Genomic DNA, 24,774 nt, shown 5'->3' on the forward strand with positions numbered 1-24,774 from the left:
TACTATCACCCTCAAGAGGTCTAGGGACAAAGGCCCAGCCTCCTGGCCCTTATTCGGTCCATTGCAGCCCAGGCCAGGGATGTGCTGAGGGCACCTCAGGCCTTGAGCACAGTGCATAGGCATTTCAGGGTAAGGGAGCAGGGGTTGGAGAAAGATAACCAACTGACTTCCCTCATGGTTTGTTCTGAAAATTCAGATATTCAGTTTTGGGAGTTTGTGATATCAGAGCCTTGGGGATATTTAATTTTGTCTGGAGATATTTATGGAGTGTCTGCTGTGGGCCAGGTGCTAAGGATACAAAATTAAAGACCCAAGGAGAGATTAACAGTGTGCTCAGCTGTATTATGGGGTAAGCCTGTATATACAACATGGAAGCCCAGAGCCAGAATCCCAGTCCTTGGCACTTGACTGGGGTCAGAAAGCACTGAGTAGGGGCTATGGTTGATGCCATGCTGAGTCCTTAGGGACATGGAGGATTTTTGAGGCGCAGAGAGCAGGAAAGGGGTATTCCAGGAGGAGTAGCAGGATAGGCAGAAAGCCAGGAGCTCATCGAGAAGGACAAGTCTGTACTTTAGTATCACGGGGAGCAGGAAGAGATGAAGTTGACCAGAGCACACAGAGCACACGTGTTTTGACATGATGTGTTGATTTTACCCTTGGGCAGAGGAGGGCATTGGTGAGATCCAGGATGCATTTTTTGGTAAAGATTTTATTTATTTCAGAGAGAGAGAGCACATGCACAAGCTGGGGAGGCAGGGGGTGGGTGGGAGGGAGAGGGAGCAGCAGACTCCCTGCTGAGCAGGGAGCCCGATGCAGGGCTCTCTATTCCAGGACCCCGAGATCATGACCTGAGTCGAAGGCAGATGCTTAACTGACTGAGCCACCCACGCACCCCCCGGATGCATTTCTGAAAGATCCCTGGGGTGGCAGGGTGAGAGAGGGATCTTTTCAGGAGGGGTAGACAGAGGAGGAGATATTAGGATCAGAGGGACCAAACTCACCAGAGATGGTGCCCCACAATGCCCCTTATTAATTTTTACCAAGAAACATCCAAATGGACTAGAATGCTCAAAGTGTTCTTTTCCCGCTGGAAGGTCTTGGCAAAGAGAATCAGGTTTGTTTGACGAATATGGGATAAAAGCGAAGGGAGCTTTGGAATTGTTTTGATGTGTTTGTGCTTTTAAAAAATTTACTTTTAATTATGCAAACAATGGTTGGATATATTTTTGTTATATAAAATACAAATGACACCGATAAAGTAGAAGTGCCCCCGGCAGAGCTCACCCTCTTCTGCACCCCCCATGGGTATCAGTGGTCTCAGTTGAAGGCACTTCCTTCCTTCCTCTCATGTATAAAACCTCTTAGGAGAGCATTGGCGATTCAGGGAACCCCAAATAGCCACTCGTTTATAGGGACAGACCGTCCAGGCATGGGGCTCATTGTGCTGGTTCTCGCCAGGGCACCCTTTCTCCCAGGGCCACAGGAGAAACATGGACAGGTTCTTCCCATCCTGTTCTGACGCCATGTTCCTTATTGGGCACCATTGTGAGGGAGGCTAGCCCAGGCTGAACAGCTTCTTGGCTGTGTGTAGCATGGTTTTAATGAGCAGTTTCCCAGGAGAAGGCCACTCACCAGGCAGGGCCTGGCACGATGACTTCTCGGGGCATGCACACATTCTTAAATAAATATACTTTAGGTTTCATTTTGCCACATGTTACATGAATTATAGAAAAGATGCAGAGAACTTCGTATGTGGACCTGTCTCCGACTCAGACTCAAAGTTTAGCTTTTTATTATTATTAAGTAAACTCTACCCCCAACATGGGGCTTGAACTCATGACCCTGAGATCAAAAGTCCCATGTTGTACTGACTAAGCCAGCCAGGTGCCCCTCAAAGGTTAGCTTTTTTTTTTTTTTTTTAAAAAAAAAAAAAAGGTTAGCTTTTAGAGAAAAGGGAATCAGGTCTGGACTTGGCCTTCTGGGTTATTTTGTGGTTATCTGAGGAAGGAAGGTATGGAGCTGTTGAATAAGTCTCTCATTGTTAGCTAAAAGCACTTGGAAAGAATATGAAACAGTGTATCATTTTCAGCCACTTTTAATTCATTTTCTCTCCACTGTCATTACACGCCCCTGTGGCATATGGGTTGCTGTTTCCAAAACTTGGAGCTCTGGCTGAATTACTTTACTGACCGTGGCTTTCCTGAGAACATCCCCTACTGAACCAAGCTCTTGGCTGTAGGCATGGCTCTGGCCTTATTTTCTCACAGCCCCCAAAGCCTCAGATCATCTCTCCCGTGCCTTGTTTGGAGGACATTTCCATTCTGAGTCAGCCCTTCAGTTTTGCACTGAGAGTTCTTTGTATTCCCAGGGCCTGGCCGGAGAGGTGCTTATCACATGTTTGAGGAATTAAATTAGGTATGTGCTGATTGCCTCTGACTGAGGGTGTCTAAACTTGTTCCTTGGGAAAACGGTTGGCTAAGCTCTTATCAGGTCAGAGAATCTCTAAGATTCTCGAGATGTCCTGCAGCCCTGACCATTGACCCCTGAACTATGGGGTTGAGCTACGCTGGGCACAGTTCATATTCTCCAAGTCGCTTTACACAGAATCTTGTCACTGGTGTCACAGCTGTTCAGTTTTTTTGGTTTGTTTTCCCCTGGAAAACATGATGCCCTGGTTCACCAGTAGCCTGAAGACCCTTTCTGGGGGTCGGAGGTCAGGGGGGAGTGGCTCCTTTGTATGAATTCCAGCCTTTTGCCACCCAAAGTGTGGTTGAGGACCAGCAGCATCAGCGTCACTTGGGAGCTCTTGAGAAATGCAGAATGTTGGGCCCCACCGCAGACTACCCACTCAATACCTGCATTTTAATAAGATTCTTGGGCATTTGTGTGCATTGCAAAGTCTGAGAAGCACTCTATCTAGCCTACCCCATTCCCATCTACTATTTTGGGGGCTGAAATGCACTGATCAACTCTTCTGTGGCTTGTGCTCTCTAGCCAAGCTGACTCCCCAATGTCTGGGTTAAAACATAAAGAAGGTTCTCTCTGTCCTGACCCCAGGGAATGCCTGTCCTCTCCACGCCACCTCCCTCTTTGTCCAGACAAACTCCTTAATCCTATAAGACGTAACTGGAACCTCACCTTATTCTCAGCCTCTACCCCCAGCAGTTAGGAGTCCTTCCTCTGGGATCCTTCACAATTTAAAAAATTTTGCTCTTACAAATACGGCTACGATAAACTACCTTCTACAGTGGTCATTGTTTATATCTCTATTTTCTTGAGATAAACTCCAAAGGGTGAAATTGCTGGCTCAAAGGGTAACCAGCCTTTCTAAGCAAGGCTTTTAATGCTTATTTTCAGATTAGAAATTGACTATTGATGTTTACTGGGGGAGATCATTGCATTAGAATCCCCTGGAAAGCTTTGAAAAATACTGATGTCGAGGCCCTACCCCTAGAGATTCTGATTTCATCTCTGAGGTGGAGCCTAGGCATTGGGATATTGTGTTTATTTGCAGAGAATATGTAGGGGTTTTTTTTTTTTGCTGTTGTTTGTTTATTTGTTTTTTGAGCAGCAAAGCAAGGTTTATTGAACGATAGCAAAGTGGTAGTACAGAGCTCCCAAGGAGGGAGGGGACCTGAAGGGGTTGCCCGAGTTTATGTAGTTTTAAGATTTTCCTATTAATTGGTCATTTTCATGAACACCCATCTGCTGGGTAATGAGGAATCGATGGCGATTAGCTTCAATCCAGCCGATAAGGTACATACGTGATATCTCAAGGTAAAATTCTCAGTATCGGCTTACCTTTTTATTCCCTTCCCTCAGGGGTGGTCTCTGAAAAATAGAGGGGAAAAGTATACAGATATAAAAAGATTTGGATCAGATGTAGCTATGTGGCTAGATGGTGGGTATGTGGCTAGAAAAATGTCTCAGCCTGTGGGATGATGCTGTGGAGAACCCAGGAATGGGATCATCCTTCCAGTACAGACCACCCCCTTTCTTCCCATCCATCCCAGGAATGCAGGCTTTTCCTTACCGAGTGGGTGAGCAGGAGAGAGGGGGCGTTTGATTAATAATAATACAGTACCTGGTATATATAATACTAATAGCTTATCTAATACTAATAGCACTTCCTACCTGCCTGGCACTGTTCTGAACTGTTTCTGCATGGAACTTATTTAGTCTTCTTTTATTTATTTTTTTTAATTTTCATTATGTTATGTTAGTCCCCATACATCCTTAGTTTTTGATGTAGTGTTCCATGATTCATTGTTTGCTTGTAACACCCAGTGCTCCGTGCAATACCTGCCCTCCTTAACACCCATCACCGGGCTAACTCATCCCCCCACCCTCCTCGCCTCTAAAACCCTCAGTTTATTTCCCGGAGTCCATAGTCTCTCATGGTTTGTCTCCCCCTCTGATTTCCCCACCTTCATTTTTCCCTTCCTTCTCCTAATGTCCTCCATACTATTCCTTATGTTCCACAAATAAGGTAAACCATATGATAATTGTCTTTCTTTGATTGACTTATTTCACTTAGCATAATCCCCTCCAGTTCCATCCAAGTCGATGCATTTAGTCTTCTTAACTCAGTGATGCGGGTTCTCTTACATCTCCGTCACCAGCAGCTCATCAGTCTTCGTGCTGGCCGAAGACCACCCTCCAGCTTCCAGATAACGGCGGCCGCATGTAGCCAGAGAGCCACTCCTTTAAAGGGACCCTACAATGACTGCTTTTGTGAAGAGTTCTCTTGTAAAGTAGACTCTGACCCCCCAGTCTGTTCTAATGAATCTGGATGTTCCGACCTTAGGTTTGTGCAAAGCAAGGTATACCCGCATGTAACTGCGGTGGCCACCTTTTCCCGCTTCATCCCATCCCACCCACTCTGCTCTTCCAGGTATCACTTTATCGGTCTGGTCCCTGAGGCAGGTGACCTTGGCTGTACCTTTTGGTTCATTGTCCTTTAGCACCTCCCCCCACATCTCGTAATTACGACCTCTGGCATCTTCCTAGGCACGGATTTTTTTTTTCCAGGTGTTCTTTCCTGCTGCCTGCCCTTTTAGAACATTAATTCCTATCTAGACCTGAGTATCCACACCTTTTCCTGGTGATAAGAATCACCTGTGGGAACGTCTGTAAACACAGATTCCGGGCCTCCTCATCAGGAGATTGTGATCTGGGTGTTTGCAGACCGTCCACTGGGCCGTCCTGTCACTCCCTGACTCAAAGCAAGGACATGAGTTGCTTGGTCATTGGTTTTCTCTTTCCTCTGTTCGTCCCCTCCTGGTTCCTTGCCCTTGTCCTCTCAGTCACCCAAACCACCTCTTTCCCGAGAGACCAGCGCTACCCACTGGTCAGGCCCTGCCTAGGCTCCCTGACCCCTTCTCCAACTGAATACTTCTTTATTTCTCAGAGCAGAGGCTGCGAAAGTGGGGCCTGTGGTATAATGGGCTTTATTTGTTCCCCTTGCCTTCTAGAAATTGGGATATTAAAAAAGGGGGGGGCAGCAGCGTGCTGATTTCTTTTGAAAAGAAAAACATCTGAGGCTCCATAGCCCGGCTAGCACCTGGCACCCTTGAGCAGAAACCAGCTGGAGCTGGGGGTTGGTGGCTGGGCCCTTTGTTTGGCCAGGGGTGTCCAGTTCAACACAGTGCTCACCACTCTCTCCTGGACGCCTCCTGTGCTCATTTTCGTGACCTCTCTGGCTCCGAGGGCATTTGAGCTTGGGACCGCCTTTGCCTGTCCCACTGGGAGCGCCGTGTGCTCTTCCTGTCAGAATCCTCCCCACCACTGCATCCTACCCACTCCGTAAACCCTTCCCTCTGCCCTCTCCCCGACCCCCCAGCCATGCCTTCCTTCCTCCTGAACTCTTGTTCTCCTCAGTCAAGTTTTTGGTAAATGCCTTCCACTGTCTTGAACTGCGGTCTGTAACTCTTGTCTGCATGGAGGGTTTTCTGTCCCCTGCCCCTGCTCCGTACTACAGGTGACATACATCTTTCTCTGTACCTTTGACAGGGCTTAGGCTCAGCCAGTAGCTGTCTCGATTGTATTATTTGGTGGGGAAGGGGAGGGGAGTCTCCAGAAACATACCTGATAAGCTTCCCAAGCAGCCTCTTAAAGTTCTGTCAGAACTGATCCTTTGGGCTAAAATATTTCGTCCATTATAAATTTCTCCATGGAAGGGTGCCTGGCCGGCTCAGTCAGTGGAGCATGCAACTCTTGATCTTGGGGTCGTGGGTTCGAGCCTCACGTTGGGTGTAGAGATTACCTAAAATCTCTAAAATAAACAAATAAATACATTTCTCCATTGACTTGGTAGGAGAGGATCACAGAGAACGGACTCTGGAGTCAGGCCGTCTGGCTTCACGTCTCTGCCCTGCCACCAATAGCTGTGCGACCCTGGGCAAGGTGCTGACTTCTCCAAACCTGTTCCCTCCCCCTTTAGCCCTGGCTGTGTGGAGGATAACATGAGATGACGCATGCAGAGCGTTTAGCCCAGCGCCTGGTATGTGATAAGGCCTCAATAAATAGTAGCTGTTACTGTCTTGTTCTGAACTTTGTGCCAGGTTCTGGGCCAGTTGCTGGGTCTCCAGGATACATGAGACATGGTTGGCCCTCAGGAAGTAAGTGCTTGTCCCAACCAGACCTGAGGTGACCCCAGAGAGTCAAGTACCAACATGGCATTCTGCAGAGAGCTGGGGGAGCACAGAGATCATGGGTGGTCAGGGACAGGGGAGGTGACTTTAGGCTGGCCTTGAAGACCCCGTGAAATGTCATGCTGGGCGCTACAGAAGCGTCATAAAGGAAAGACACAGGGCAGTTGAGGAAGCAGCAGGTGGGAAGTTTCTGGTAAGAGGCGCTGTTAGGCAGAGAGGCTGGGCCAGACCAAGGGCCTTGTTAAAGGAAGCATTTTTAGCTTTAGCGAACTAAATATAAGCCACCGAGTTAAATTTGAATTTCAGATAAGCAACAGATAATCTTGAAAGTGTGAGTATGCCCCAAATATTGTATGGGTTATACTTATATTAAAAGAATGGATTTTGTTGTTTATCTGAAATTCGAATTTAACCGGGCAGACTGTAGTTTATCCGGCAGCCCTGCTGGAATGCCTGGTTCCCAAAAGGCCCTGCTCAAATGCAGGAGGGTTTTACTCAAGAGGAAGAATCCTGTTAACTTGTTGGAGCAGATTTATTTTTTCAGAGTAGCTTGAAAGTGAAACGGGACATAAGGGAGGTGAGTTGAGGAGTTAAAGAGTGGGGACAACGTGGGCAGCCTGGCGGGACGCATAGGGGCCCTGTCTGGGCAGGCAGCAGGGGGAGGGCCTGAGTTCTGGAAGAGGGCTGGCACCAAGAGGGAGCTCCGGGGGCACCTAGGTCCAGCCTGAAGCCAGGAGGGATCTCTCCCACTTACCCAGACTGAACCCCTAAAAGGAGCCTGGCTTAGCTGACTGGCCTTTTGCGGGCTCCCTGTGCCCAGGTCTGGACTATTGACAAGGGCTGTGGCTCACAGGTGGGATTGGAGAATAGGAGTGATGGGGACAGTCATCCTGGGAGAGAAGACTCAGCTCTGGTTCTGAGATAACAAGCGTGGACCAGGAGTAGAAAAGAAGGACAGAGGCCACAGGCACCTGGGGGGTGTTCTCTGGACTGTGCGGGCAGCAGGCAGTGGGGATGGCCACCGGAGGGTACCCTCGATGGCTCTCTAGAGTCTACAGAACAAAGCCAAGAGTCCCCAAGGTGGGTCGAGACCATTCACAGACTGATGTTACCTTCTCACTCCTGTTCCTCCTGGCGGCCCCTCCGCCCACAGTCTAAGCTCCAGCCACATGGACCCTCCTGCACTTACTGATGACAACAGTCGTGGCAGTCCCACTAACACTAGCGTCCTTAATATCCTCCTATTGCTCTAAGCACCATGTTTGTTTAACCTGATTAGCCTCCTCAGGGATGTCATGAAGTGGCTACTAATAGTATCCAAATTATGTATTTGAGGGAACTGAGACACAGGATTCAAGGTCGGACAACTCCCGGGAGAGGTCAAACAACTCACCCAGGTCACACAGCTCGTAGGGACTTAGGAGCCCAGGTGTAGACCCAGGCTGCCCAGGAAAAGAGCCTGCACACTTCACCCCATTGCCTTCACTCCCCTGACTACACGCAGCACCTTCCGGCTTCCGCACCTTTACATGCAAGCCCAGGTCGCACAGCACCTCCTCTGGGAGGCTCTCCTGCCGACTCCCTGTTCCCCGCCCCCTACCCAGCAAAAGGTGCCCTCAGTAGCGAGTATCCGTCTCTGTTATGATGATGAAGGTTTCCGTCATCAGTCTTTACCTTGCCGCCTCCCCCGCTGTGGAGCACCAGCACTCTGAGCACTTACACATCCACACATCCCTGGTGCGTATGTGTATGTGTGTTTGTAAAGATTTGTTTTAGAGAGCGCACGAGTGCGGGGAGACAGAAAGGGAGAGAATCACAAGCAGACTCCCCACTGAGCGTGGAGCTGGATCCCAGGACCCGGAAATCACGACCTGAGCCGAAATCAAGAGTTGGACACTTAACTGACTGAGCCCCCCAGGCGCCCCCATCCATGGTTTTTAACTGGATCCTCACTGATGCTCTGCAAGGCGTGTAGAGAGAGTTCTATTAGAAGCCCAAGGCTGAGATGGAATCTTTGGAAATAGAGATAGGAATAAAGTAGTCCCGAAATGTTTCTGATTTTCAGCTACTGAGTTAGGAAATAAAGCCCCGAAGGTCAGCAACAGCCAACTTTCTAGAGAAATGGAAAAGAAAGGAAATGGAAATGGATAGACCTGTGACCTTCTTTCATCTTCTCAGCAATCCGACATGGAAGCAGTGGGGGTTCTGTGTCAGAGGAGACCGAGGGGCAGCCAGGTCCAGTGCTTTGCTAAGGAGCAGGGATTCAAACCCACATCTGTCTGCTCTTTCCTCTACATCCAGGAAAGCGAATTAGAAAAACACAAGATAGTCCTTGGCCTCCAGGAGTCTTGGCTCTACTGGGATGGGAGTATTGGGACTGAGAGCTTTAGGGGTTTAGAGGACAGAGGGGTGCCTGGGTTAGTAGAGGTGGGGGAAGAGGCATCCCAGGGGACTGAATGAACAAAGCTTGGAGGTGGTACAGCCCAAGCCTCGTTCACACGGCACCCATCCACAGTGTTTTAAATGCCATGCTGGAGATATTTGGCTTCTAGTCAGTTGTAGTTTCTTTCTTCCTTCCTTTCTTTCTTTCTTTCTTTCTTTCTTTCTTTCTTTCTTTCTTTCTTTCTTTCTTTCTTTCTTCTTTAAGATTTTATTTATTTATTTGACAGAGAGAGACAGTGAGAGAGGGAACACAAGGAGGGGGAGTGTGAGAGGAAGAAGCAGGCTTCCCACCGAGCAGCGAGCCCGATGGGGGGCTTGATCCCAGGACCCTGGAATCATGACCTGAGCCAAAGGCAGACACTTAACAGTTGAGCCACCCAGGCACCCTTGAGTTGTAGTTTGTGAGCAAAACCTATGGATACCTTGCAGCTATCTGTAAATCGGGGTCCTCCGTCCCTTACCAGAAATCCTGGCACCAAATGTGTTTCAAAATTCAGGTTCTGCCCGATTTTACAAAGGTAATCTCGTGCTGCCCCCGCACAGCTTCACTGGTTCATCTCACGCGGGGCACCAGCCTAAACCCGAAGGCTCTGGGACACACCTGTTCCCGCAGGAGTCCCTGCGGGGGCCCACACAGAGGTCCTGGAGCTCGTCTTTGCTCCCTGAGAGTGGCGGCTGGGAAGTAAGGAGATGAGTGGGTCAGTCAACGAAGCCCCATGTGCCCCAGAAGCTGGGCTCTCGTAAGAACACCACAGACATAGCTGCTGGGGTCCTCAGCAAAAGTCCCCACACTCACACTGAGGGAAGCCCAAAGCTGTGGATTCCCCACTCATAGTTTCTTCCAGTCCAGGTACAGTTTACCGTTCTGGGTCATTTTTACCATAGGCAGTGTTGCCTGCTTCCATATGTAGTTGCTACACGACTTTCATCTGGTCCCCAGGAGACAGGTTGACAGGGGGTTACTCATGCTGAAGGGAGGAGGCTTTGTTCACCCTTTACCCACACTTGCATATACCATGTATTTGGTAACACCTCCAGCGAGGCGAGCGGTATCCCATAATCAGACATTAGTATTCCTGCAGCCAAATGTATCACATCAGTAGTAACAGGAAGAGGGATAAGTAAAGATTAAACCAGCCTCACATCAGCTCAGGTCAGGTTTTGTACCAAATGGGTTACAAACCATGTTTCAGTGTTCAGGGCTTTTGGCGTTTGGTATTTGGAGGGGGGGATCCCCGAGCTGTACCTTTCTTTCGCTCTTAAAAAATTCCTTGGAACACGAAAGAGGTGCAATTTGCCTGCTTCACCACTAGAGGGCCCCCGGTTATCATTTTGTTCAGGATCCTTGCTAATGGAGGTTTTTCCTCACTTCAGCTTGCAGATGCCAGCAAGTTACCCAACCTGAAAGAACTTCTCCAGTCCTCTGGAGACAAAGACATACGGGCCAGGGACCTGGTGAGCTGGATTTTATCCTCAAAGGTCCTGACAATCCACAGTGCAGGGAAGTCAGAGGTGAGACTTTGGTCTATAGGACAGCAGATCCCTAGGGCTAAAGGGCTCTGGGACCTCCTCGTGCACCAGAATGGCCTGGGAAGCTTGCTGAAAATGCAGATTCCTGGGCCTTGCCCTGAGAGATGCTGATTCTGTGTCTGGAGTGGGCTCAGGAACTTGCACGCTGGCAGTGCAGAGCTGTGTTCTCCCTGGTAACCGTGAGCCTGGGCAGGCCACCAGGTGCACCTCAGTATCTCGGTCTCGTCATCTATAAAATGGGAATAGCATAGTACACTTCTGTCAGGGACCTGGCTGTGAGAAAGGAATGAATCTTGCCTTAGGGTACATGCTAGGGGCTCAGGAAATGTTGGGTATCACAAGCCCCCCAGGTAAATCCAACAAGGGTGAACCCTTGACCACACCCTAAGAAACACTGGCCTCATCCAGTTGTCAGGAAACAGAGAGGCAGAACCTGGTTAATGGCACCCTTCAGGCCCTGGGGTCAAATCCCGCTTCCATCCGATATTGAGTCTCCTTTTCCCCATTTGTACATTGAAAATATTAATAGTACCTCAGAGGGGAGCTACGATAGACTGTATGGCTCCCCCAGTACGGTTTCTGGCACAGACCAGACACTCTGTGACCTGTTCCCCTTGCCGGGCCAGGATCTCCCTCGGAGCACGGGGTGGCAGATCCCTGATCTGGTGCTCTTTCTCCGAGCAGGAGCAGGGGTTTGTCTGTATTGTCCTTTACTTTACAGTTTCAGTTTAAGAGCATTTAATTTTATAAGCTCCCGCTAAAGACAGAAGTCCTCCTCAAGTGCCATAGAACTGGGTGTCTCGGACTCCGGCGTCTGGGACGTGCACCTGTGTTGGCAAAGGGTCAGAACACAGAGCCCTGGAGCGGGCGTCAGCAGATCCATATTCACATCCGGGCTGGGTGCTAACTCCGAGATGGCCGCTGGCCTCACGTCTGTCATCTGCTAAACGGAGATTTGTTCATTCCTCACGGGGTGGCCAGCATCTGCTGGATGCCGGGAACTGTAGGTAAAGTGGTTAAGGCAGTGGCTCCCTGACTTTTAATTATGGGTCAGTTGAATTTTGTTAAAATGGGAAGGGTTGGCACCATATGGAGTGAGGATTGTCAGCTTTTTATTGTGCCCGAGTAAGGACATTGGGCTGCCGTGGATCACTGTATAAAAGGATATTTTAATACAAAAAAAGAAGGATGGCCTCCAAAAAAGGACAAAGAAAGGATCATGGCAACCTGACAGCAATATAAACATATCTGTTGCGTTGTCCTTATTTTCCTCATTTAATCACCACCCAGAGAAAACTTTGCCACAGACTGGCTTTGGTCTATGATGTACTGTTGAGAAATCACCCAAATGATGTGGTCTCTGCCCTGAGAGGAAGAGCTTACTCCTCCGTATCAATTAGGTTCTGTTGCATAACAAACCATCCCCCAAAACCTAGTGGCTTAAAACAACACTGATTGTTTCTCATGATTCGGCGGGTTAGTTGGGTTGTTCAGGACGGGACAGGATGACCTGGGATAGCCTCACATGTCTGGCCTGCTGCTGGGATGGCTGCTGTGCTGGGGGCCTCCTCTGCGAGGCCCTCGTCCTCCTGAAGGCCAACAGGCCTTGTTCCCACGGCCGTGAAGGGTTCGCAGCAGCAGCAGGCCCTTTTCAAGTTTCTGCTTGCTATGTATTTGCCAGCGTCAAAGCAAGTCACATGGCCAAGCCCAGATTCAAGGGGGCAGAGAAGTAGATGCCACCTCTTGATGGAGTTCTGGAATTCCGCCTGCAAATTCATTTACAGAGGGCCAAATGGACAGGGTGGGGAGGAAAAGTTTTTGGCCATTTTTGCCATTGATCACACCTTTCTGCTGCCTGAGATTATCATAAAGATGAAATGGAGGAAATGGGTGTGGTGGTGTTACGAAAACTAGAGGTGGTCTTTAGTCAGGAGTTCATGCTTCGCAGCCTGGTGTAGGGACAGACAGTATCAGAGGGAAGCAGCCTTGAGCTCTAAGCTCTGAGCTTATTTATAAATTGTTGTCTGTATTCTCGTGAGCAGAGCCCATAGGAGGTAAGCCCAAAGCTTTAGGAGGCCATCTTGGCAACCCATCTTACCAGCTTCCCAAATAAAATTGCGACTTCCCACATGTTTTCAAGTTCGAAAAGATCCAAAAGCTGACTGGTGCCCCTCACACGCCTGTCCCCGTGCCGGACTTCCTGTTTGAAATTGAATACTCCAACTCAGCGAACGCCAAATTTTATGAGACCAGAGGAGAACGGGACCTAATCTACGCCTTCCACGGGAGCCGCCTCGAAAACTTCCATTCCATCATCCACAATGGGCTGCATTGCCACCTGAACAAGGTGGGGCCTAAGCCTGCTACGTGGGGGTCAGAACCCTGGGGAATTTGCTGGTGGGGGCTGGGGGGAGAGGTTCACTAAGGCCTTATCACTCCCAAGCGTGGTCTGCAGACCAGTAGTAGCAGCCGCACCTGGGAGCCTGGGAAAATTCACAGTCTTGAGCCCACCCTAGACCTTCTGAATTCGAACCGGCCTTTTAACGAGGTCTCCGGCTGATTCCTAGGCTGATTACAGTTCGAGAAGTATTGATTTAAAGATGGTTCCCAACCTTGGCTGCCCATCTGGAATCACTTGGGGAGCTTTTAAAAATCCCAATGCTTGGCTGCATCCCAGACAATTAAATCAGGATCTCTGGGTGTGGGGCCCAGATACCAGTGGGCTTTCAAAGCCAGGTGATTCCAGTGTGTAGCCAGTCCTCGTGACTCGGCATGGTCCCTGGCCCGGCAGCATCCACATCACCTGAGAGCTTGTCGGACGTGTGGAATCTCAGGCACACCCCAGACCCCCTGAGCAGGGGCCACGTCAACAAGCTCACCAGGGGACCCGTAGGCGTGTTGATGTTTGAGAAGCACTTGCCTAGGAGAAGAGCATCGTAGGAGCCAGAAAAGACCACCTTAGAAGCTCTGTGTCCTGGGCAAATTTCCTTAACCTCTCTGAGCCTCAGTGTCCCCATCTGTAAAATAGGATGTGATTACCCACCTGCTGGTGTGCTGGGAGGATTCAAACAGTTCATATTTGCAAAGTGGGCTCTTCCCGTACTAGACTCCAAGAAAGCAATGGCTGCTTTCATAGGCGGTTGGGAGGGAATCTGGGGTAATTGGCGGGCTGCAGCCTTCCCCCAGTCATGCCAGCATCTGCCTCATCCGAGGGGCTGGTTCCATGAGCCATGGGCTCGGTGGTGGCTGATGCAGCCCCGGGGCTAGAGAGACTTTTCCAGCACTGCTGTAGCTGATTAGTGCAGTTGGGTTTTGCATGGGATGATGGGCTTGTTTACACTGGCTCTCAGCTTCTTATTACGGCCAGGCTACTGGAATCCAGGGGGCCTGTGCTTCGCGGCAGAGCCGGCCTGGAGACGCTGCCTGCAGATTACAGGCTTGTACAGCAAACATTCACTTCACCGTCTGGGGACTTGCTGCGTAGAGCCATCCCGTGAGAGTCCTTTGCTAAAGTGGGTGCTCTGTTGGCCACTTCTGTCAGTTTTCAGTGAGGGGCTGCTTGAGGGAGCTTACTTACCAGCCGAAGCTGCGAGATTGTTTTCATGGTGCAGATACCCCACCTTTCCCACTCTTGTGCGCCTCTGCTCACAGCAGTCTTGCTTGAGGTTCTCGAGTGGAGGGGTCTAGTCTGTGTATATATGGCAGCCAGAGCTAAGAATGGGCGTGGAGTCAGATCAGATGACATCCAGTGTCCTTGGAGAAGGTGTGTGTCAGCTTCCGAGACATGGGGACACTGCCTTACATGGCAAGGGGCTTCTCAAAGGTAAAGCAAAGTCTTGTTTCATTCCCCCTAAGCCTCGCCAAACCAGCTTAGAATTGTGGCAGCCTGGTGCCGCTGGATAGGACATCTCTCAGTTCCCAAGCTTAGGACGTTCAGTGAGCATTTCGAGTTCACTCAACAGAAACAGACGCTGCAGCCCAAAGGTAGCAATTGAATTTCAACTTGAATTTCAAATTCCGTCCACTGGCAGCAGCTACCTGAAATGAGAAGGATTCTGGGATGAGTGCCACGACTGGTATTTTTATGTTGGGCGTCATGGTTGATTATTGACCCTTTGCCATGGTCTACCATGGATGGAAGATGTGTTTGCTCTGCCTGCTGTAGCCTCAGCCTGCAGGTATATCACCTGGGCTCATTCTCTCTCACCTGACATGCTTCCTCGTGGAGGACATCAAGGTCCCCACCACCAGGGACCTGCCTCCTCGATTTTGGACATTTTCGTGGTTAACATCGACATGAAGAGTAACACTGACCCTGCCCCCAATACAGGCCCACCTTATTTGGTTACAGTTTCTGGTCTGAGATTCATGTCTTTTCCACGTGACGACTTAGGTTCCTCCCACCCTCAAATGTGAGCCCCCTCCCGGTGTGTGAGTGTGTGACTTGGCTTCTGCAGGGCTGTCAGGGTAGCCGTGCTGAATGCCGTCACGTAACAGGAATTACTAGTATGGTGTGACATACACGCCCACTCCTCTCACGTGCCCGGTGTCCTGCTCCGTGCTTTTTGGACGTTATCTCATTGAATCCTCGTCTTTGACGTTGTGAAGGAGATACTCCCATCGCCACTTTGTACATGCAGACACTGAGGCCCAGAGAGTTTCTCTAACTTTCCAGCTTGTCGGAGGTATAGTCGGGATTCAAACTCAGATCTGTTGGGACTCTTATCCCTAAGTTCCTCTCACTCAGCCTTGACCACTAATCTGCCAGGCTAGGCAGGCACGTCCGCAATCGGTTAAACCATCGTCAGATAGGAATGTGTTTAATTATACTCTGTGGTGATGTGTTAGAATGAGTTGACATTATATGCCTTTTCCTGGGAGAAAAAGAGGCTTGAGAATTTTGTGTTTACCCTTTTGTTGAAGAAAGACCTACGTCGTCTTGCCATGCCGACTTTACGTTCACTCAGCCCTGTTTCTTTTCTGTTAACCTCTGCATTCCAGACGTCCTTGTTTGGGGAAGGGACCTACCTCACCAGTGACTTGAGCCTGGCCCTCATTTATAGCCCCCACGGCCTGGGATGGCAGCGAAGCCTCCTTGGCCCCCTCCTCAGCTGCGTGGCTGTGTGTGAAGTCATCAATCATCCAGACGTCAAGTGCCAAATGAAGAAGAAGGGTGAGTGAGCGCTTGGCCTGGACCGGGGCTGCAGGCCTCGTAAATGCACGGGCTCTTGCCGTTGGCCCTTCTGTTGAGTGGAGCACCCACTGGCTGCTAAGGGATGGGCTGGGTCCAAAGCAACGTGGGACAGGAGCTTGCCCTCGAGGAGTGAGCAGTCTCCTTAGGGACACACAATGGAAGAGATACACTTACTACAAGGTGGTGGGCGGAGAGTGCTGGGGGAGGCGCTGATAAGGTCTGCAGGGGCAGCTCAGAGGAAGGTGCAATCACTCACAGTACATCCAAGCGCTCAGGGAAAGCTCTGGGGAGGAGGTGGGCTTCAATAGAGAAGAGTGAGCATGTGAGGCCAGGGTGTGGGCTCCTTGAAGGCGGAAACTGGGTTTCAGTTACTCTTGGGCACCTGGTGTCTGCAGAGAGCCTGGAACGTACTTGACATTCAGTAGGTATTTGCTAAACTGAAGCTAGAGCCGTGGATCGAGACCCTGTCCCTTCAGGCTACTCTGGTGTGTTCCCGGGTCCCCAGAGGACACGAGAGGCAACCAAAGCCGCGGGGAGTAAATCCCGGGCTCTCTGGGGAGCAGACGCCTAGCGAGCCACCTCTGTCCACTCTGATATGTTCCTTCGAGTCTTTGCCTTGTGCCTCCTGCCTTTTTGCCGTCAGAGGCAGAAGAGTCACGGAGCTGTTATTCTAGTCTCCAGAACTGACCTGTTGGTTCCACTGAAAAAAGGAGAATTGAGAAAACTGTCTGTTCCTGGTCTCTAATGTAAAACAACTGGAATCCTGAGGAACGGGCCCAGGTCTGACGCCACCCTTCCAAACCGGGCAGCATGAGTATTTGCATTCGTAATTCTTAGGAAGTTTGCAAACTCTGACCTTAAACATCAGAACAAAACCTTGCAGTGTCTGCTGTCACATAGCTCTGTTTGTTTGTTTGTTTGTTTTTGTAAAGCTTCATCATGTTATTAAAACGTTCGGGGTTTTTTGTTTTGTTTTTTAAACAAGTCTTGGTACAAAGGGTGGAACGTAGGAGTTCTAAGAAGCTCGAAAATCTGGATGGTTCATTTAAAATGCCTGCTAAGAGACTCATTTTAGGTCAAGTCCTGTACCTAAGCCCAGATCAGATCATTTTTTTGTTATGGCCATTAATCCACTTCCCTCTGCTTTTCCAACTCGGTTTCTCTCTCCTCGTGTATCCCTTATTATTTTCCTGGGATTTTGTTTTTGTTTTTGTTTTTCACCTCCTCTGGTTTGTCAGATTCGCCTGTTTCCTTAAGCTGCTTCGTACACACAGGCCATTCCTCAGCCCACCGGGACTTCTCCACCCTCACGACCAGGAGGCTTGACCTGTTTCTAGTCATACTTTGCTTCTCTTATTCCTGACCGCCCCCCAGTAGAGCTGTACTTAATTCTCCTTATTCAGATTCCAAGGAGATAGACCGCAGGAGAGCGAGAGTCAAGCACAGTGAAGGGGGAGACGTCCCCCCAAGGTACTTGGTGGTCACCAATAACCAGCTCCTGCGGGTGAAGTACCTGCTGGTGTACTCCCAGAAGCAGCCCAGCAGGTAAGGAGGCCGTCCCCGCCGGGGCCCAGGCAGCACCCAGAGCGGCGTGCAGGGCGCCGCGTTCTCGTTGTCGGCTTCGCTGGCGCCCAGCCTCGGACCTGAGCCGTGGGCAGACGGTAGAACGCGCTGCTGCACGTGGCAGGGGTGAGGGGGACGGGTCTGAGGAGATGTCCCGGCCCTGAGAAGGACCGCGTGTTCTCGTGAAGAAGATAGAGACCTGGAAACACAGATGACACGAGGGACTGGACGAAGCCAACTTGGCTGCCCCAGAGCACGAGGCCCCTTTGCCCCCCGGGCTCCTGATTGCGGTGTGGAACCCACCGCCCGAGCTGACGCTGAGGGGCAGGGCGGCGCGAGGGCCTGGCTGGGCGCGTGGGCCGCCCTGCTCGCTCCCTCCCTGCGGTGGCCCCCGACCCACCGCCCGCTCGCCTCTGCACCTGAGGTGCCTCCTCTCTTTCTCTAAAATGAGGGCGTTGAACGCAACAGACCTTCAGCCCCTCAGAGCCATGGTGGGTGCCTCCTCCCCTCTCAGCTGTGTGGTCCCGGGTGGATGTGCGGGGTTCTCTGGGGCCAAGGGTCACTTTGAGATCCTGTCGCGTTGTTGGGGTCTGGGGCAGAGCTTCTGATGGGGACGAGCAGCAGAGGAGCAGGTAAGATAGGAAAGGGGGTCACTTTTAACACGCCCCACTCCAGTGGTTTCCACGCTTCAAGATTTCATAAACCAGTGAAATCCCCCGTCCCCCGGCCGTCCCCCACAATGGGGGAAATTTGTGTAGGGTTCCTGAGTCTGAGGAACATTCTCCTTTGGTTTAAAACCAGCTGGCTTTTTCTGCTTGAAAATTCCATTCCTTTCCCACTTCTCCCTGGAGTGTCTCTTGAACGCACACTTGGACGCTTTAGATCATGTCCCAGGGGCCAAAGAGGATTTCCCTGGCTCGGACTGATATCTGTACATGTCTCAAAGGGAAAAGGCTTTTGCTAAATAACCTGCCACCTGCTGCCATCTGGGCAGACACCCTGAGCACGGTCATTCTTCTAGATACCGAAGTCTGGCCGAAGAAAAGACGGGTCGTAAAAGGTACGAGAGGAACCGTAAGAGAGAAGGTCAGGGTGAGCTCATTGCATAGCTGTCTTTGTACATTTAGAAAACGTTCTGGTGAAAGATGTGTCGGTGCCAGGGCAAACAGCCCCGGATTTTTTAAGCAAAGGAGCACGCACGAAGCTTCATTTCATGGCTCAGCCAGAGGATGAAATTCATCATTTCATCTTCTTTGAGCCAGAAGTTGTTGCCTACACTTAAAAAAGAAAAATATTTTTCTCTTCTTGCCAACATCCCTTTTTTCTCTCCCCGTAAGCAGGGCTTCCAGCCAGCTGTCCTGGTTTTCCAGCCATTGGTTTACGGTCATGATATCCCTATATCTGCTGCTGCTGCTTATCGTGAGTGCCATCAACTCCTCAGCTTTCCAACACTTTTGGAATCGAGCAAAGAGATAATCCCTCTGGGCCTGGTGTGGGGGCCACCTCAACCACGTGCCTTACGATAGCCTGTTCTGTACCTCCCGTGCCCCGCGTCCAACTGGGTGGAGTCTGGGGGCCAGCTGGGGACCACAGGACAATTTTCATATGCCACAAATGTATTGGTTGTCTTTGATGCTCCCGGCCGCACTCCGGTCCGTGGGGACCACGAGTCCCCTCACTCTGAGGGTTCAGGGGAGTCCTCCCGCCTGCTCCTTCCTAAACAATCCTAGGGAGTTGGCTTTTCCACCAGGGCCAAAGGAAAAAGTCCTGCTGTCTTTAAAAACAAAGTGTCCAAGCTGTCCGTGGTATGTTTACAATTGCTCCTGGCAGACGGTGGGCCTTTCTCTAATGCCTTCTGGAAGGCGGAACATGTGTAGTGGGGACTATAAATCACTGGGCGGTTGCCTTGTTTTGACTTGAGACACCCAAGAGGAACAGTCATGTTTCTCATAAAAATCGGTGGGATCGTTTCTGAATTCCATCAGCCTTTGTATGTGAGTGCAAAACGTTTTCACGGTTTTCTCAAATCCACAAACAGCCTTTGGCTACATCTGTCGCCCCCCTCCCCCGCCCCAACCATGGATGAGAAAGGAAGGAGCCAGAGACCTGATAAAAAAGACAAACTTGACAATGAGCAACTCATGTCATCTTTTTCTAAAAATTACCCACTGCTGATTATAGCTGAAATGGAAACACATGTTTGTTGTCGGGTTTTGTTCTGTTTTTTTTTTTTTTTTTTTAAATAGCTATTTGACAAATTCATCTTTGGGAGCTGAGTAAAAGGGGAGATTTCTAAACCTAGAGCACTCTTTGGCCAGTGCCTGTAGCCTCTTTCCCGGCCATGTTTTAGAGAAAGAGATTTTAGCCGCAGGCCTGCCTCCTGTTCTCGTTCTCACGAAGCTGCCTTGATTGTGGCCTCCCAGCCACAGGTGCCACGCCGCAGGCCTTCTGTGGGCTGCCGGCCTTCAGGACAGTGGCCTGCCTCAGTCTGCCACAAATGTGCATGGACTGAGCCTCCCTTGGAAGGGTCCCATGTCTTTGGGACTCAACCTGGGTTTTAAAAGCGCAGAGAAAGCCTCTGGCTGCCCAGGGGAGCTGCAGTTGTCCTCACTGATTCTCTGCCCTTCCTTCCCGCCCTGTTTCAGCCATCATGGAGCCCTGTCTGATTTGGGGGGTAGATTTCTGTAAAGAAGGTGGAAAGTCAGTTTTCTGTAATCTGTGATGTTGTGAAAAAGCCACTATCATGGTTTTTACATTGACTATGGCAACATTTCAAAAATAATAAAGGTATTTTCCTAATTACCAAGTTGTCTTTGTTTTTTGTTTTTGTTTTTGTTTTTTTTAAAGATTTTATTTATTTATTTGACAGAGATAGAGACAGCCAGAGAGAGAGGGAGCACAAGCAGGAGGAGTGGGAGAGGAAGAAACAGGCTCATAGCAGAGGAGCCTGATGTGGGGCTCGATCCCATAACGCCGGGATCACGCCCTGAGCCGAAGGCAGACGCTTAACCGCTGTGCCACCCAGGCGCCCCCCAAGTTGTCTTTGTGACTGCTTTCAGCCTCAGTGGGAGCCTGCCGTGTAATAAAATAGAGCTTGTTGCTAGAAATTTTATCCTCTCTTCCCTTCCCTGCTCAAGGTAGCAGTTTGCTGGACAGCTTGTAACACCTGGCTGTCTAGTAGGTATTAGAATTCTAGTCATTGATTGAACAAATACGAGCACCTACTGTGTGCCAGGCCCTAGAAATAGGAGCGGGATCAAGGTCAAAATGCCCTGCTCTCCTGGAGCTGAGGTCTGGCCAGGTGGGGATATGGACGGGCATTCTTAGGAGTGAGGTTGGATTATATGATATTAGAAAGGGGTTTTGGGAAATACTTGGCAAGAAGGCTCAACTTCGTCTGGGGTCGGGAAATATGGAGATGACACGTGTGGCATGGCAGAGCACCTACGGATACGGATTTCTTTAATCCTGACAACAGATGAGAAATCGATGTCCCGGAGAGTTTCATAGCTTGCCCAAGGCTGCTACATGGTCATAGGAAGCGGCACAGAGCTGGGAGCTGCTCTGGGTAGGTTTCAGTGTGACTCACAATTATCATCATCGACACCCCCACCCCCGGCTCCCAGCAAAGGTGGTGTTCAACTGAAACCCGACAGAGCCATTGGTGTTAGGCTAAGAGGTGGAGGAAGAGTGTTTCAGGCAGTGGGAACAGCACATGTAAAGACCTAGAGTTCTCGCTGGAGAAGTTAAAAGGAGGGTCACACAGGAAGAGGCCGTGGTGAGCAGTGGGGCTGGAGAGGTACGCAGGGGCCAGATCACGCAAGACCATCAGAGCTGAGGCCAGGGAGAGCCGTTAGGTTTTAAGCAAGGAAATGATAGGATCAGGTTGGTTTCCGGGAAGATCACTCTGGCTGGTGGTTGCAGAATAGATCTAGCATGGTTTTGAGGATTCACAGAACTGACACAGAAGGGCTCAGCAAGGAGCAAATAGCTGGTGTGTTGCAGCTGGTATTACTCATTTTTTAATGGCCCAGCAGAGGAAATGAGCATTCAAAGGAGACCTAGCAGCAATGTCCAGGGAAATGGGAGGAAACCAAGACAGCAAAGTGTCATGGAAGCCAAAAGGGAAGCCTTGTTGAGCAGTGTCAGATGCTGCGGAGCAGTGAAGACGGTGCCTGAGAAGTATCCGTTGGATTTACCAAGTTGGAGAGCATTGCTGAATTTGGTGGGAACAGTCTTCAGTAGAGTGCAGCACAGGGGATGTGGACAAAGTCTGACTGCATAGACGTGAAATGTTGTGCACAGTTTCCAAAAATTCTCAGGCAGTATTTCTTTAAAACCTAGCCTTTCTTTTTTTCTGAGGTTTCTGCCCTCCCTCTGTGTCCCCCAGAATCAATGCACTATGTGATGTGAGCATGGGGCAGGCATTGAGCATATGGGGGGAGGACCTGAGGATGGATGAAGAATGGTCCTATCCTCCAGGACCTACTAGGCTAGTGAGGGGCCATTGGACAGGTACGTTTTGATATGACGGAAGGAGATCCCTGGAGTCTTGAGGGTTGAAATGAGCAGCAAGGAAGAGGAGGGGAGAACTACATTATGACTGCACGGGCCCTTTTGCCTTCCTGTACTCCTTCCTCAATAAAAAATATCTACAATTGTATTTTGTGGGGTGCCTGGGTGGCTCAGTCGGTTAAGCGTCTGACTTTGGCTCGGGACATGATCAGGGTCCTGGGATGGCACTCAGCAGGGAGTCTGCTTGTCCCTTTCCCTCTGCCCCTCCCCCCACTCGTGCTCTCTCTCAAATGAATAAATAAAATCTTCAAAAAAATTATGTTTTTTGATTGTGTTGGTATAAAGATGAATGTATTACTATTAAATACTAAAATGTTCGCTTCCACTTACAAGCTTATTTTTTCCTTCTGATTGTAAAGGAAATTAAGACATTTTTATAATGTGGACTCTAGGCCCTGTGCCTACTATGCCTAGTGGATGAGTCAATCCTGGACTAGGCTCATGGGGGATAGTGTGAGACCCCTGGGTAGCTGGGAATGGAGAGGCAGAGGAGACAAAGACTCACAGTTCTGTTTAGCAACAACCTGACATCTAAGACAGACCCCATAGGCCAGCCGGCTCCAGGGAAGGGCAAGTTTGGGTGCTGGGTTTGGGAGCTCGGGGGCTTATGCTGCAGACACCTTTTCTTGGAGCGGGAAGAAGCAGTCTCCTTGCTGACAGCCCTTCTGGGTCAAGAGCCTCAGCAGGCTGCTGACGGCAGAGAAGACCAGATGGTGGTTCAGCTGGAGCCACCTCACATGGGAGCGCAGTCCCATCAACCTTCCGTCACTAATGCCACTGTCAGGGGGGACAGTTTGGGGAGGGGTGGCAAGTAGAACTCCCACAGGTTAGGTCCCTTCTTCTGGAAAGTGCCAAGAATCTGATGAGCTTCAGTTTCTCCCCACAAAGGGAAAGGGTTTTACTTTGGGCTTTTGGATAAGTGTATGTGTGTATGTGAGAGAGACAGGAGGAGGAATGTGGTTCACTGTCGTTTCTGATTAATTCATTTCATTAAACGCTGATTGCCGACAAAACTAGGAGTGGGTAGGGAGTTTGTGACTTAAAGAGCCCAATTCAGATTTTTTTCTTTAGAACATGACCCCATGCATCCGAGCCCGTTTCTGTGCTGAGCCCTGGCGGTTTGTGTTGGCGTGGAATCAGCCGCACTCACCCTCCCCGTTGCCATGGTGACTCTTGGGCTGGTTGGGGGGAGCTGGGTTCAGCTTCTTACACACACACAAAACCCCAGCACCATTCCCTTCCCTAAGCTCCCTCCACAGCCGCCACCCATCTCTCTCCCTGTTTCCACCCTGCCCCACCTCGTGAGTTTTCCATCTCTTGGCCTTTGTTTGTTTTTGCTTTTGTCAGTCTCCCTCCTCTGGATGGGTTTCTGTTTGTTTCCAAACTGTCTGGGGCTGTGTACCAGGGAGACAGTGTCCTGGGCTGCCTCTAGCCCTGATCTGGTTAGAATAAGCCCCTCTCCTTTGTATGATCTCCAACCTGACATTTGGAACGTCCAAAACAAATCATGACATTCTGAAGCAAGATAGAAACCACCATCTCCACCCACTCCCGTTGGCACTCTTGTCCACCTGGAAGAGGTTTTAGAAAATTTCCAGTGTTTTCCACATCATGCAGCCCTGAGAAGGGGAAGCAGCACTTATTGAATACCTACTGTATACCAGCCAGTGGGCTCAGCTTTGCGTGTGTTAAAAATCTGGTGGTAAGGTGATGTCTCCTGCATTCAAATTCAGCTCCAAGCTGTGGGCAGGGCCCAGGCTGTCTTGGTATACCCATGAATCTAAAATATGGTGGGTACTCAAGAAAAGTTTGTTGAGTGAGTAACTGGATGAAAGGGTGCAAGAAGCTTCCCTGCCGTAGCAGAGAGTGATGACTGAGTGTCAGCAAAGATGACTGAAGTTAGGCTTGAGAAAAAACACATTGGCAAGGCTGTGTGGGTGGGTGAGGGTTTTCGGGAAGGTTGTGGGCATTGGATGCCTGATTTCAGAGTCCCATTTGCTCTTTGTACCTTTTGGAAATAGTGGTGGGCAGGATAGAGCCTTTCGTTGCACTGAAAAGGCTCAGAGTTAAAATGCAAATAATCCTGTGAAAGGTTGAGCTACTGATTTGATGCCTATTCATACACACGTAAGTAACTGGTGACAAAGTCCTTTCTAAGAGCAGATTTAGGAGTAAGTTGGGGAGAGTGGTCGTAGAGAGAAAGCCAATTGGAGATTCAAGGGCAAGAGGAGATTTGAGGGGGCCACTAGAGTCAAACTTCTTTTAATGCCCATGTAGCCAAGGTAAGACCCAGGTGCAAACAGTCTGTGGGGCGGACAGGGCCTTCTAGCCCTCACAGCTTGGGGCAGTTCAGTCAAACTGCCCACTCGTGGGGCAGGAAGGAGACACCACCAGTATGAATTCCTGGGAAGTACAGATTACAGATTGGCTTAAAGATGAAGTTTTACTGTTCCTAGGCAAATATAGGCTATCCCAAATGGGCCCAGTAACACATTGCCTATCAGAAATCTGAGGGGATTTAAAACCAGCAATCGATTCTATTTTTAGAGGGTTTGGGGTGCTTGAAAAGTATTTGTCTTCTTAGTTCTTCGAACCATTGATTTCCTTTGGAAGACACCTGTTGTTCTTGTAGCCCACCGCCCATTCGCCCTCCTGGTCTCATACCCCAGCTTCCCTCTGGGCACCAACCTCTTTTCCGCTCTCATTGGCTCTGGGCAAAGTGGACTGCCCCTTCCACCCACACACCCTAGGGGCGGAGCAGTGGCTCAGGCCTCAGCCAATCAGCAAGCTGCATTCCCCTGGCCTTAGTGATTGGTT

The 24,774-nt window shown here is 50.0% G+C and overlaps 1 protein-coding gene across 4 annotated transcripts in view; it reads left to right on the top strand.

The window, feature by feature from the left end:
• The window catches only part of PARP16 (poly(ADP-ribose) polymerase family member 16), a 21,677-nt gene extending 1,493 nt beyond the window's left edge, over positions 1 to 20,184 (top strand). The window contains exons 2-6 of one of the 4 annotated variants that reach the window (XM_008708679.2): positions 10,470 to 10,607; positions 12,766 to 12,972; positions 15,627 to 15,798; positions 17,223 to 17,364; positions 18,723 to 20,184. In XM_008708679.2, coding sequence (XP_008706901.2) covers positions 10,470 to 10,607; positions 12,766 to 12,972; positions 15,627 to 15,798; positions 17,223 to 17,364; positions 18,723 to 18,858 — 795 coding nt within the window. In that variant the 3' untranslated portion in view covers positions 18,859 to 20,184. The remainder of the gene's footprint in view (positions 1 to 10,469; positions 10,608 to 12,765; positions 12,973 to 15,626; positions 15,799 to 17,222; positions 17,365 to 18,722) is intronic. The other 3 variants (XM_040643104.1, XM_040643105.1, XM_040643106.1) reach the window with 3 other exon arrangements.
• Positions 20,185 to 24,774: the final 4,590 nt, after the last annotated feature.

This window comes from Ursus maritimus, unplaced genomic scaffold (genome assembly GCF_017311325.1).
Source record: "Ursus maritimus isolate PB19 unplaced genomic scaffold, ASM1731132v1 scaffold_27, whole genome shotgun sequence".
Classification (NCBI taxonomy): domain Eukaryota; kingdom Metazoa; phylum Chordata; class Mammalia; order Carnivora; family Ursidae; genus Ursus; species Ursus maritimus.